This window comes from Stegostoma tigrinum, chromosome 2 (assembly GCF_030684315.1).
Source record: "Stegostoma tigrinum isolate sSteTig4 chromosome 2, sSteTig4.hap1, whole genome shotgun sequence".
Classification (NCBI taxonomy): Eukaryota; Metazoa; Chordata; class Chondrichthyes; order Orectolobiformes; family Stegostomatidae; genus Stegostoma; species Stegostoma tigrinum.
In genome coordinates, this window is record NC_081355.1 from 64627734 (window position 1) to 64642613 (window position 14880).

At 42.3% G+C, this 14880-nt stretch overlaps 1 protein-coding gene across 9 annotated transcripts in view; it reads left to right on the forward strand.

Moving 5' to 3' along the window:
• The window catches only part of thrb (thyroid hormone receptor beta), a 223012-nt gene that overhangs the window by 152141 nt on the left and 55991 nt on the right, over window positions 1–14880 (forward strand). For 5 of the 9 annotated variants that reach the window (XR_007249830.1, XR_007249831.1, XR_007249834.1 and 2 more), the window contains exons 1-2: window positions 1704–2156; window positions 13761–13861. Coding sequence is in view for 6 of the 9 variants with exons in the window: in XM_048554735.1 (XP_048410692.1) it covers window positions 1835–2156; window positions 13761–13861 (423 nt within the window). In the remaining 3 variants the exon portion in view is untranslated. Of the gene's footprint in view, window positions 1–1703; window positions 2157–13760; window positions 13862–14880 lie in introns of those variants that run through there. The other 4 variants (XM_059654410.1, XM_048554764.1, XM_048554773.1 and 1 more) reach the window with 1 other exon arrangement.

Genomic DNA, 14880 nt, shown 5'->3' on the forward strand with positions numbered 1-14880 from the left:
GTCATTTAATCATGCATGTATGAAGTCTCCAGAACACTAAATCATTTATTCTTTCAGTGAATGCTGTGCCTAAAGGCAGGTCCTTGGCTCCTTGAGAACAATGATCTTGAATATTAATTTATTTTTACATTTCCTGCATGTAGCTGGTAAATTCACAATCGCACGTTATCAAAAAACATTCCATATTCAGCAAAATCATTGCAGCACACTTTCTGGCATTTATCGAGACATACAATTTACTTTTTTTTAAAGGCTTGGAAGGTTTGTTTATTCAGAAATTACCTGACAGACGAGTGTTCAACTAAACAACACTCACAACCAAACTTGCATCAGATATGGAAAAAATTAAAGTGTTGTGTATGGTTTCACCTTATAAAAAAGTTAAACTGATAATCACCTGATTCCTGCAGATTTAGTCATACTTCACCTCAGAGTGCCCTAGAAACAACAGATGTTAGACTTGATCGCTTTAAAGTCTTATTGCTTATTTAATTGTCTTTAAAATTAGTGTTTTGAATTAGATTTTTTAAGAACTGTACAAACAAATGAAATGTTTCAACATAACCTACTTGATAGTTTTTTACCAGGAATGTGTTCCAGCATAATTATAATTCTGAACCCTTCTAAATTTTTGATGGGACTAAAGGCAATTCAAGCTGTGTAAATCGAATTTGTGTGCACTTCCAAAATATTCACCTGAATATTATACAAAGCCAAGCATTAAGAAAATGGATTTTTTAAAATCCCTTTTCGATAAACCTCAGTTTAAGAGCTATATAAACCCAATGATCCGAAAAATAATTACATCTTAAATTGTAAACAGTTCTGTGTTTATTTGAATTCTGAAATATATTCTTTCTTAATTTGGTAAAGTACATACTTCTTTATCTGCTAACGGCCTGCTGGGAGCTGCTTATATTAATCACCCTTGTTGAGTTAACTGACCATAAGGCTAATACTCTGAAATAATCAATACAGTTGATAATTCATTTTTACCAGTCTATGTATGAGATAATTGATATGCTTCTGGCTAATTTTTAAAATTTGGTTTGTAACTGCACAAGTCTATTTATTTTGTGTGTTAATTTTAAATTAAAAATAAATTAATTGTTTTGAGCCAGTTGATTGATCATGAGCTTAATGGAGCATACTGTGAGATGGCTAGCCTGTTGTAATCAGTTTCTGAGCTCACTGGCAGTACAACTTAATGCTCTAAAACATAATCGATATTGCTAATAATAACGGATTAATAATGGTTACACAGTCAGAAACAAATTGGCTTATCTAAAAGAAGTAGTTTTTGAATTGTATGGAATTCATTATTGATTTCAGTGTTTCACAATCTGTCAGATTTATTTAAAAATAAACAGGAAGTTTAGAAATTCACAGATATTCATAGATATTCTATTCTGATACTTTGATTTTTGGGAATTAGTGCTGTTTTCAGGGAAGCTTGTCTCTGACCAAGGATATCAGACAATTTTTTTTCTCTGGTTTGTGCTTCCTGTCTGGAGGCTGTCTACCTGTCTACCTATCTGTCTGCCACGAGAATTGGAACTCATTGTAGATTAAGGCCTTTGACGGTCATTAATCTGTTTCCTCATTTGTTTAATTGTTGGAGGGGCAGTGTTGAGTGTGATTGTCTGTGTATATATATCAGATTTTGGCACTGGTGTACTTTGCATTCACTTCTGCACGTGAAATTTGTACATTTTGTATTTTTTTTAATAGTTCCTACAGATTTTTCTGTTGCGACCCTTTTCATGAGATAATTTATTTCCAAAGTTTATGCTGGAAGTGCTGTGTAACATTGCTGAAATCTGTATAAAGTAAAATGAACTACTGCATGCAAGAAATGTGTGAGACGCAAGTGGCTGTCAATAGCGACTACTACATGCAGTCACCAGATTATTACATGCATAGAGAGGACAACCAGATTTATAGTGGTTTTAATGTTCAGGTTCCTTACAGCAACAGCATTTGCATGGACCAGACCTGGATTGTGAATCAGACTTCCAGTTACCCTGGAAACGCGTTTCAGAACGAGTATTGTAATATGAACACAAGTATGAACCGCTTTTTCCAGGCTGAATATTTTGATGATCATAAAGATGTTTTTTGTCAAGAACAGTCACCATCTTTCTCACCAAGGAAAGGTATAGTGGTATTGTTAATTTTATTTTTAGTCCTGTGTCTTGTCCCGTGTATTTAGACCTACAGCTGAAGTAGCAGTGAATCTCCTGCTGTTGGTGTGGATTTATCAACTGTGTAGCACCCAAGTCCGTGCTTGGGTTTTGAAACTGCTTTAATGTTAAATCTTGAAGCAGGTCTACTCGTCTGTGTATTCTGGCGCTTGGAAAAGGTGCTCAACTTGCTAAGTAATGCTAAGGTGTCTGTGATTGATTATCATAGAGTGACTTGCTTTTCAATATCAGATTAACTGAATAAATTTTATTTATGTAATTTTATTACTTTATTGACAAGAATATTACAAAATCATCAGAAGGGGCTGCAAATATAGTACAACAATATTTTGTATTGAAGAAATTGTAAAAATTAAATTCAGAAGAATCTAAGAACTGTCTGGCATGAATTACTGTAAGGGGATATTTCTGAACTAATAGCTGAGGTTGAGGATTTCTCAATATATTTGATTTAATAGTCAGTCTGAACCAATACTTACATTCATAACCACACTGAGACAATTAAGCTTGTTTTGTTGCCATTTTATGTAATTTCTATTTCAAATATGGTTGTGTCAGTCTGATCCAAGTTGATACAGCCCTTGCTTCTGTAATAGGGAAGGAGTTTCTTTGTATTAAACTGTGTCAAGACTCATTCAAGAATGAATGAGATAAAAAAGAAAGCAATTGTAAATCAAAAGCCATACTTCAGTGATGCAAAACTTGGGAATAGAAAAGTATTCAATGTGCCAGAATTTTAAATCTGTTAGGCTCAAAAGTCAGCAGTAACTGTAATAGATTCAAAAGGGGAAAAGTTGCAATAGATATTAATGGTTAAAAGAAGGGATTGTTATATTAGGGTCTGAAGGCATTGATGCTGAAGGCTGTTGTAAGTACAGTATACTGATATCATATGAACTTAGGGCAGAAATGCCTAGGACCTCAGAAATCAAACCTAAAATCAAGGATCTCCTCATAGTCTCTGTAACAGTGTCTATACAATCAAGGTAACCTGTAATCAGTTGCTAACATGGAATAAAGTACTCCTTGTTAAGCAAGAGAGCTTCTAGTTAGACCAATAGGTCGTTTTCCTCTACCATATCAGACCAAGTGACCCTGTAGATCCCTAGAAAAAATCTTCCATATATAACAGTACATACAACAATGATCATTTAACTACCAGCCAATTTTGATTTTTGTGCCCAGTTTAGTAGTGTAACGGAGCTTCTAAATGAGTCCTGGCTATGGAAACAATACTTAAAAATTAAAATAGTTGTTTGGTGGGATGGAGGTTAAATGTTGTTAAAAGACACATTTTGCCAAAGCTATTTTTGTCTTGCGCTGATCAGCATGATTTGCAAAAAATCCAGTTTAAAGGGAAAACTGGCATTTATATTGCATAAATGTTGGTTTTTCCTTTAAAATGGTATTCCTCTGAATTGTCTTGATGAGTGCAAGACAGAAAGTTTTGACAAAATGTCTTTTTCATCAATATTTTAAGTATGGAGTGAATTTGTTTTGTGGAGATTTAAGATTGGTCATAAATAAAAGCCATATTTGGGACAAAAAAGGAGACTGAGCGTTTAGAAGACACCTTTGATAACAGAAGAGATATGGGTGGTGAGGGATCCAAGAACTAATGGATAGTAAAAGACCAATGCCCAGCTAATTCACTTTCTACTATCCTGTAGTTGCTAACTACAATGATATTTAAGATAGTTGACTATTAGAGCACTCAGTTTTCTATCAATTTTATTAAAATTGACAAAAGAACCAGAGATGAGATGGGAAATCTGTTTTTGAATACAACACACGGCTATAATCTGGAGTAAATTTTTTACAAGAATCTGTTCATAAGATAATTAGATAATGGGGCATAGTACAAGAACATAGCGATAGGGCAGGGAAATGGAACCAATTAGATAACTCCTTCAAAGTATCAGCACAGCAACAGTAGAATGGCCTTCTGCTTTGATTAAGTGAATTAATGGGGAGGCGGTGGCTTAGAGGTATTATTGCTGGGACCCAGGTTCGAATTCTGCCACTGCAGATGGTAGAATTTGCATTCAATAAGAATCTCAAGTTAAAAGTCCAATGATGAACATGAAACTGTTGTTGATTTAGGGAAGGAAACTGCTATCCTTACCTTCATGTGATTCCAGATTCTGCAGCAATATAGTTGATTCTTAACTTCCCTATGGGCAATAAATGTTGGCCTGGCCAGTGTTGGTCACATCCATAAACTAATTTAAAATGTCTACAGCAGACCCAGTATTCTGGAATTAGAGGTTGTAATGTCCCAATTTGGGCAAAAGTCCTATTTAATCATAGAATCCTGATAGTGTGGAAACAGGCCATTTGGTTAATCGAGTCCACACCTGTACTCCAAAGAGCATCCTTCCCAGATGCAACCCCCTACCCTACCACTGTAACCCTGTATTTCCCATAGCCAATCCACCTAATCTCGTTGAGTTGTAGGAGGAAACCAGGGGTAAACCCAAGCAGACACGGGGAGAATGTGCAAACTCCACACAGACAGTTGCCTGAGTGTAGAATTGAATCTGGGTCCCTGGCACTGTGAGGCATCAGTGCTATCCACTGAGCCACCTTGCCAATGTTCTGGCTCTGACCAAACAAAATGGGAAAAAATAACTTGCCTTATTCTGATTTTTTTGGCCCAACCTTCAATGAAGGATCCTTACAAGTTCACCAAACATAAGAATTCTTGCTGAAAGCAGAGGAAATAGTTTTCACAAAAGCCATAACTCCTTTCTACAGCACTAGGTGCCAGATTCTGGTGAAAACTACTTTGAAAAGACACAGAGGAAAGGTAAAAGTCGTAGTTGTTTCAGGTTGTAGGGTAGCAAGTGGATGGCTTGGCATGTTAGTAAGTTAGATAGGATCGCAGATGGCTAGCTGGCAGCTAGTTGAGCTGGGTCCTGATCATTAGGTCAGTGGGGAATTTGTGTTGATTTGGAACCTGAGTGATTAACCGAGATTTGATATGGTTTTAACCTGCCCAGCATTTCCCAATGTAACTACTCAAGTACGTAGGTCTGAAAAGTTCTGTAGAGGAGAATTTCTCTTCAGAAGTACAAGCTTCCTGGGTAATTCCTGCAGAATCAGCACTTGGGATTTCCACGGGCCAGGACGTGAATTTTTTACAGGGTGCTGTTGGCGAAGAGCCAGATTACATAAGCAAGTGAAAGAACCTGAGGAAGAGAGCATGAGGAGCTGCAAATCCCAACAAGCCGAAAGGATCATCTAAGCAATCCCTGTGGAAAGGGACCAATGAACTATTTCCCCAGTTTTTCTCCTCCACTATAACACATGTGTTTATCATGTCCATCTGTGTCTGTAACCAGTAGAATTATATGTCAGCAGTTTATAGTTGTTTGTCTGGAGATGGAACCTATTTATTTGTAATAAGTAGTAACTGTTGTTTAGTACTGCAACCTGGTCCATGCTTTCTGTCCACGCTTTTAGGTCTAAAAGTTGGATAAATTGTGGAATTTTGTGAAATCTGATAAATCTTTAACTTTTGTGACGATTCTAGGGATAGCAGGGCTTGACTTCCAACACATTGAGCATGGTGGCTCAGTGGTTAGCACTGCAGCCTCACAGCACCAGGGACCTGGGTTCTATTCCAGCCTCGAGCGATTGTCTGTGTGGGGTTTACACATTCTCCCTGTGTCTGCATGGGTATCGTCTGGGTGCTCTGGTTTCCTCCCACAGCCCAAAGATGTGCAGGGTAGGTGGATTGCCCATAGTGTTCAGGGTTGTGTGTGTTATAGGGGGATGGGTCTGGGTGGGATGCTCCAAGGGTCAGTATGGACTTGTTGGGCCGAAGGGCCTGTTTCCACACTGTAGGGATTCTGTGATTGTATGGTGTGACAGCTGTTAAAGTGAAAAATAGGGATGACTAATGAGCAGGAGAACCCTAGAAAAGCTAAACTATCTGTAACACAGTGTGCATGATTTGAGAGGAATCCTGGTAAGCAAGACAATAGCTTTGATGCTTTTCATTTGTCGAGAAGTGCAGACCACAATGTCGTGTCAAAAGCACTTTCAGAAGTGCAAGACAACAACAGATGATAGAACAAAATGTTCAATAAGAAAACAACAAAGGCAGAGAAAAGGCAATAATATTGCCAGTAGCACAACCAGATATAGCAATATTGGGACAAAATCAGATGTTGCTGGAAAAGCTCAGCAGGTCTGGCAGTATCTGTGAAGAAAAGAAAATCAGAGCTAACGTTTCAGGTCCGGTGACCCTTCCTCAGAACCGGACCCGAAACATTAACTCTCATTTTTTTCTTCAGAGATGCTGCCAGACCAGCTGAGCTTTTCCAGCAACATCTGTTCTTGTTCCTAATTTACAACGCCCGCAGTTCTTTTGGTTTTTGTATAGCAATATGGGGGGTTGGGAACATTATGGTCACAAGAAAGCCGATCCTGAAAAATTGACTCATGTTAAAATCCAAGAACATGACACTTGCAGCAGTTGTTAAGATCATGGCTACATTCCTGCAAGCAGCATTTGACATGTACTGCCCCTACTTTAATGGTCCACTGTCCTGTCCTGTCAATGTGTAGGTCTCACATCTCAGAAAATAACACCAAAGATAAACACGCCAGCTTCATTGAGGCCAGTGGCTGGGAAGGCATGTTTTCTGCCAAGCCCTCACATCCTTATTGAATCTGAACAGTTCATCTTGTGTATTAATACAACTAGATGAGAAGGTGTTGGGCTGGATGAACACAGCAGGCCATGCAGCATCTCAGGAGCACAAAAGCTGATGTTTCAGGCCAGACCCTTCATCAGAGAGGGGGATGGGGAGAGGGAACTGGAATAAATAAAAGTTGCGGTCCTTGAAGAACGTGGACATCTGGGATGTGCGGGGGTGGAATACCTCATCCTGGGAGCAGATGCGGCGGAGGCGGAGGAATTGGGAATGGGGATGGAATTTTTGCAGGAGGGTGGGTGGGAGGAGGTGTATTCTAGGTAGCTGTGGGAGTCAGTGGGCTTGAAATGGACATCAGTTACAAGCTGGTTACCTGAGATGGAGACTGAGAGGCCCAGGAAGGTGAGGGGTGTGTTGGAGATGGCACAGGTAAACTTGATGCCTTGACCGTGTCTCCCGCATTTCCCGCAACACATCCCTCACACCCCGCCCCCGCCACAACCGCCCCCAGAGGGCCCCCCTCGTTCTCACATACCACCCTACCAACCTCCGGATACAACGTATCATCCTCCGGCACTTCCGCAATCCAGAATCCGACCCCACCACCCAAGCTATTTTTCCATCCCCAGCCTTGTCTGCCTTCCGGAGAGACCACTCTCTCCGCGACTCCCTTGTCCGCTCCACACACCCCTCCAACCCCACCACACCCGGAACCTTGCCCTGCAACCGCAGGAAGTACTACACTTGCCCCCACACCTCCTCCCTCACCCCTATCCCAGGCCCCAAGATGACCTTACATATCAAGCAGATGTTCACCTGCACATCTGCCAATGTGGTATATTGTATACATTGCACCTGGTGTGGCTTCCTCTACATTGGGGAAACCAAGCGGAGGCTTGGGGACCACTTTGCAAAATACCTCCGCTCGGTTCGCAACAAACAACTGCACCTCCCAGTCGCGAACCATTTCAACTCCCCCTCCCATTCCTCAGACGACATGTCCATCATGGGCCTCCTGCAGTGCCACAATGATGCCACCCGAAGGTTGCAGGAACAGCAACTCATATTCCGCTTGGGAACCCTGCAGCCCAATGGTATCAATGTGGACTTCACCAGCTTCAAAATCTCCCCTTCCCCCACCGCATCCCAAAACCAGCCCAGTTCGTCCCCTCCCCCCACTGCATCCCTAAACCAGCCCAGTTCTTCCCCTCCCCCCACTGCATCCCAAAACTAGCCCAGCCTGTCTCTGCTCTCCTAACCTGTTCTTCCTCTCACCCATCCCTTCCTCTCACTTCAAGCCGCACCTCCATTTCCTCCCTACCACCTCATCCCGCCTCCTCGACCTGTCCGTCTTCCCTGGACTGACCTATCCCCTCCCTACCTCCCCACCTATATTCTCCTCTCTACCTATCTTGTTTTCTCTCCATCTTCGGTCCGCCTCCCCTTCTCTCCCTATTTATGATGCCGACCACTGCGGGGGGAATGTTGCGGTCCTTGAAGAACGTGGACGTCTGGGATGTGCGGGAGTGGAATACCTCATCCTGGGAGCAGATGCGGCGGAGGCGGAGGAATTGGGAATAGGGGATGGAATTTTTGCAGGAGGGTGGGTGGGAGGAGGTGTATTCTGGGTAGCTGTGGGAGTCGGTGGGCTTGAAATGGACATCAGTTACAAGCTGGTTACCTGAGATGGAGACTGAGGTGTCCAGGAAGGTGAAGGATGTGTTGGAGATGGCCCAGGTGAACTTGAGGTTGGGGTGGAAGGTGTCGGTAAAGTGGATGAACTGTTCGAGCTCCTCTGGGGAGCAAGAGGTGGCGCCGATACAGTCATCAATGTACCGGAGGAAGAGGTGGGGTTTGGGGCCTGTGTAGGTGCGGAAGAGGAGCTCGAACAGTTCATCCACTTTACCGACACCTTCCACCCCAACCTCAAGTTCACCTGGGCCATCTCCTACACAGCCCTCACCTTCCTGGACCTCTCAGTCTCCATCTCAGGTAACCAGCTAGAAACTGATGTCCATTTCAAGCCCACTGACTCCCACAGCTACCTAGAATATACCTCCTCCCACCCACCTTACTGCAAAAATTGCATCCCTATTCCCAATTCCTCCACCTCCGCCGCATCTGCTCCCAGGATGAGGTATTCCACTCCCACTCATCCCAGATGTCCAAGCTCTTCAAGGACCGCAACTTTCCCCCCACAGTGAGTCGAGAATGCCCTTGACCGCGTCTCCCACATTTCCCACAACACATCCCTCACACCCCGCCCCCGCCACACCCGCCCCCAGAGGATCCCCCTTGTTCTCACATAACACCCCACCAACCTCCGGATACAACGTATCATCCTCCGGCACTACCGCCATCTACAATCCGACCCCACCACCCAAGCTATTTTTCCATCCCCACCTTTGTCTGCCTTCCGGAGAGACCACTGTCTCCGCGACTCCCTTGTCCGCTCCACACTGCCCTCCAGCCCCACCACACCCGGCACCTTGCCCTGCAACCGCAGAAAGTGCTACACTTGCCCCCAGCTTCCTCCCTCACCCCCTTCCCAGGCCCCAAGATGACCTCCCATATCAAGCAGATGTTCACCTGCACATCAGCCAATGTGGTATATTGTATCCATTGCACCTGGTGTGGCTTCCTCTACATTGGGGAAACCAAGCGGAGGCTTGGGGACTGCTTTGCAGAACACCTCCGCTCGGTTCGCAACAAACAACTGCACCTCCCAGTCGCGAACCATTTCAACTCCCCCTCCCATTCCTCAGACGACATGTCCATCCTGGGCCTCCTGCAGTGCCACAATGATGCCACCCGAAGGTTGCAGGAACAGCAACTCATATTCCGCTTGGGAACCCTGCAGCCCAATGGTATCAATGTGGACTTCACAAGCTTCAAAATCTCCCCCTCCCCTACTGCATCCCTAAACCAGCCCAGTTCTTCCCCTCCCCCCCACTGCATCACAAAACCAGCCCAGCTCGTCCCCTACCCCCACTACATCCCAAAACCAGCCCAGCCTGTCTCTGCCTTCCTAACCTGTTCTTCCTCTCACCCATCCCTTCCTCCCACCTCAAGCCACACCTCCATTTCCTACCTACCACCTCATCCCGCCTCCTTGACCTGTCCATCTTCCCTGGACTGACCTATCCCCTCTCCATCTCCCCACCTATATTCTCCTCTCTACCTATCTTGTTTTCTCTCCATCTTTGGTCCGCCTCCCCCTCTCTCCCTATTTATTCCAGTTCCCTCTCCCTATCCCCCTCTCTGATGAAGGGTCTAGGCCCGAAACGTCAGCTTTTGTGCTCCTGAGATGCTGCTTGGCCTGCTGTGTTCATCCAGCTTCACACTTTGTTATCTTGGATTCTCCAGCGTCTGCAGTTCCCATTATCACAGATGAGAACGTGTTTAGTGTTTATTGGCTCCCCTCTTTTTAACAGAATCTCAAGTTGCTACAGCAATGATTTTTCTTAAGCTCACAGCAGTCTCATTTCAATTACAGTGTAATTGACAAGATCAAAATGAAGGACTGAAATTACAAGGTTTTCTTGAGTGAAAGAAAGAGAAATTTGGTTATCTACTAACCCAAAAATAGAAATGAAACATTAAGCACTGTTAATAAGTTTATGAAGTAGAATGTAGCACAGGCAGGAAGAAGAGGCTAGTGCAACATTTAAAGAAAAGTCCTTCGCGTCTTTGAGGTTTGAACAACTTTAAACCCAGTTGTTTAAGTGTTGATTCATATTGTGTAAGATTAATGGAGTTTGTAGATGTTGAATTTTCAGTGAATGATTGTCGCCCCAAGCTGGTTTTTCACTGGGCACTGACTATGAGATTGAGACAGACCAGGAGAAAGAGAGAGAGAGAATTGCAGCTTCCCGTTATCAATTCATTTTTCTCAATTTTCCATGTTTTGCTGTTCAAAAGCTGTTAGCTAAAATCCAGCTGCTTTGTGGATTCCAATAGTGGCCTTGGTGTTTTCAAGCTCAAGGATCTTTAGATGACTTTCATCCAGTATTAAATTTTCAGAAAATTTGCATCATCTGGGAGATACAGATCGGAGTTCCAAGGTCTTTTTATAATGCTGTTAATCTTGGCTTGGATCTGATGGTTTCATGAGCTTGCCTCCATCTGTTCAGGTGTTCCAGCAGCATTTTAGAACAGTATTGGTCCTTTTAAAAAGTCACTTTAGTCCATAAAAATCTCAAGTATAAAATTAGACAGTGTAAGTTCAATAACAGTAACAGATGCTACCAGTTTTCTTTATAGTAAGAATCATCGGCTGTGCAAGACATGTATGGAGGGTTGGCGCATTGTTAGGAAGTGTGGCAGGGAAATGATTTACTTATTCTGCATTAATAGCAAAAACTTACATTTAAAAGGAATTTATATGCCTCCGAAAAATGCCTGTTGTAATATTAATCAGACAAAAGTTGGCATCATGTCCAAGGTGGAAGTATGAGGGCAGGTGACATAAAGTTTGGTTGAATTAGTCATTTTGTAGAGTAACCATAAGTCCAGAGCTTCAGTGCCTAAACAACTGTGGAACAGCCAATAATAATGGAGTGAAGGGAGTGGCAGATGAAGAAAAGGCTAGGGTAGAAGCAGTACTGAGGGTAGTGCTGAAGGAAATTACAATGCTGGGTCAACAAGCATAGGGGTAACAGAAAAATAAGACTTGATATGAATTAGGATACAGGCAGTAGGTCAAGTTAAACCTGTTTTTATTAAACTACTATATTTATTGTTAACTCAAAATTAGTCTTCCATTTTACTTAGCGTTTTCTTTTATTATAAAACATGCAAAAGAAAGCATCCAAATCAGTGATAATGGGAACTGCAGATGCTGGAGATTCCAAGATAATAAAATGTGAGGCTGGATGAACACAGCAGGCCAAGCAGCATCTCAGGAGCACAAAAGCTGACGTTTCGGGCCTAGACCCTTCATCAGAGAGGATGAAGGGTCTAGGCCCAAAACGTCAGCTTTTGTGCTCCTGAGATGCTGCTTGGCCTGCTGTGTTCATCCAGCCTCACATTTTATTATCTTGGACCATCCAAATCAGCGATCTTGTTTCCTGCTAGCCTCATTTGATGTTGTGATAGGACTAGGAACCCAACTGGAGATTCAGAAATAGAGTTATAGTAAACTGGAGCAGATACTTGGGTAGTTTGAACAGGAAAGGAAAATTGGAAACTAGCCTGTGTAGTTCATACCAAAAGAGAGGCATTTTCGAGGCGGCGTTGTGATGATCATTTTGAAAAGCCAAGGAATAGACACACTGGGGACAAATCAAGCACCCCTAATTAATCAGCATTGGGCTCATTGCCATCGACCTCAAGTTCATGCAGGAGCCAGGGGTAATGCTATCAACATTCTCTTGGATATGGAAAGAGAAAGCTATCCAGAACTACTTTCCATGCTCTCTATCCAGTGACCTCTGCTGGAAAGATAAATGCAAACATTGAGATATACGGCACTGAAAATTGATTCAGGCCATGTGTATCTTCCAGCTTACAAACCACAGCCCATTTTCCAGTGCTGGCTCTGTATTCCTGAAGGCTACAAGGTTAAATGTGATGGGGATTTCTGTCTTCACTATCTTTTCAAGCACTGAGTTCCAGATAGCGGTCATCCTTTGGACGAAATGGTTCTCCTCAATTGTCCACCAATTCTTCCAGAAATATCTGATTTAGATAGGATTAAGTTTTTCCTTATTGCTGGTGGCTGTCTGTGACCAGGCTCATTCATAAGTAATGATCAATTGAGCAAGTGCTAAAGTGTGACAGCCTCTCTTAGAATTGTATTCTGCAAAAGAGATTTGTGGGTGGGAGATCTACCCTTTTGTTTAAAGCCAGAAATTCTATCTGATGCCCTGATAAGAGAGAAATCATGAGGAGAGGAACAGATTAGCTAACTATCATAATGATGTTTTTCATTCCACTCTTCATGAGGCTAATCTGTATAGATCTGAAGTAATTAGCAGACCCAGGGTCATCATAACATTTGTGATTCAACAAGTAAACATTGTTTGATTTCCTTTTAACCTGAGATTGACAGCATAATTTCAAAGTACATAAAAAACGCAAATGATGAAATCTGGAACAAAAACAGTGCTGCTGAAACATGCATCACACCAGTTAACATTTATGAGGACAAGTTGATATTTGTGATGAAGGTTTTCCAGTGGCAATATTAACTTGTCATTTTCCAGATGCTCATAAATCTGAGTGTTTTCGGTTTGTAACAGCATATAGTCCAACTAAAGGCTGAAGTGTGTGGCATGTCTTCACGGCAAGAAACCAAGTTGAAATTGTATGAACTTATTTTACAGCAGCTTTTGCAGCTAGTGAGGGAGACCTTCTCTGTTTATCATAGAATCCCTACAATGTGGAAGCAGACCATTCGGCCTTTTCGAGTCCACACTGACCTTCCAAACAGCATCCCACCTAGACCCACCCCCTATACTATTCCTGTAACCCTATGTTTTCCAAGACTAATCCACACTGTGGTTAATTTAGTGTGGCCAATCTACCTAACCTGCACATCTTTCGACTGTGGGAGGAAACCCACGCAGACTCGGCAAGAATGTGCACACTCCACACTGATGGTTGCCTGATGTTGGAATCGAACCCGGGTCCCTGGTGCTATGAGGCTAATGCTGAACCACCGTGCCCTGTGGATTAGTAATTGTTAATTTCTGGAATTGTGCTGCTATTGGCTGACAAACTCTTCATTTAACAGGTTTGCCCCACATTTTCAGCTGAACTAAAGGTTTGTGAAAATTGTGCACCTTGTAACTTTTCTGACAGACGTTTTCATTGGGCTTTATCAGTCATCTTATATATTGCAGTGAGACTTCTGTCACACTGAGCTATTTCTGTTTGTGTTGCTTTTCAGGTTATATACCAAGCTATCTGGATAAAGATGAACTTTGTGTCGTGTGTGGTGACAAAGCCACAGGCTATCACTATCGCTGCATCACTTGTGAAGGGTGTAAGGTAAGCAACTTTCGGTCACGTTGTGCTTCACAAACAATGGTCTGCAGTTAAGTCCAGGTTGTCCCTACATTGTATTTACAATATAAAACAGAAAATGGAAGGGCATAGTTTTCCATTGCATAGTCTCCCCTGATTTCCATTCTTCCATTCCCTGTTTTTCTTCAGACAAGACAAATGTGACAGGTTTCCTGGAGGGGAATCATTATCACAAACAGAAGCCAAATCAAAGTATTGCAATGCCAGAGTTGTTGTTTGAGAGTTCATACTGCCAGGATTGGCCAAAAACATGCTTGTTTAAAATTCTGCAGTAAAAAACTAAGAAAGCATCCTTCATAACCGTTAACATTTGTTGTCCCTTCCTCTAAATTATTTCCAGATCTCCGGTAGCCCAGAACAGCTCTGAGCATATGTATTGTGTATCATGTTGTTAAACCATTACGCAGCTAACACACTAAATGATCAATGGCTCAGATATTTGCTACACTGACACAGACAAAGTTCTCAGCTAGATTTTCCCAGATAAAATTGACATCCCATTTCTGGAGTTTGCATATGCACAGAAAGAGGAGAGATATTTTACTAAGATCACAGTCATACAGAAGTTCATTTGTGATTTTAATGAGTTGACAGTGAGTAAAGGCACTGTTCACCTGCCTTTATGGGACACAAGCCTAATTAGAGAGATTCAATAGTGGGATTTCAGGAAAGTTGGGAACACATTTAGGAGATGACAACACACTTGAGGACTTTGAAGATGAATAGAAGTTGGAGATGAATGGAAGTCTGCAGTACAGAGTGAATGTAGAAGAATACTTTTCTCACAGTATACAAAAGCTGGGAAATTGACGCAGATGGGAAAATAGGTGTTGCTTCTTCATTTTTATCTCCAGTAGTTAGTGAAGTTTGTTAATTTGTCTTTAGGCTAACACACTGTGACATGGCATAACTTTACAACATGAGTATCTTAAAGCAGATAAGCCACTTAGTTATCAAAAAAGACAATTGATTCAGTTAAAGAT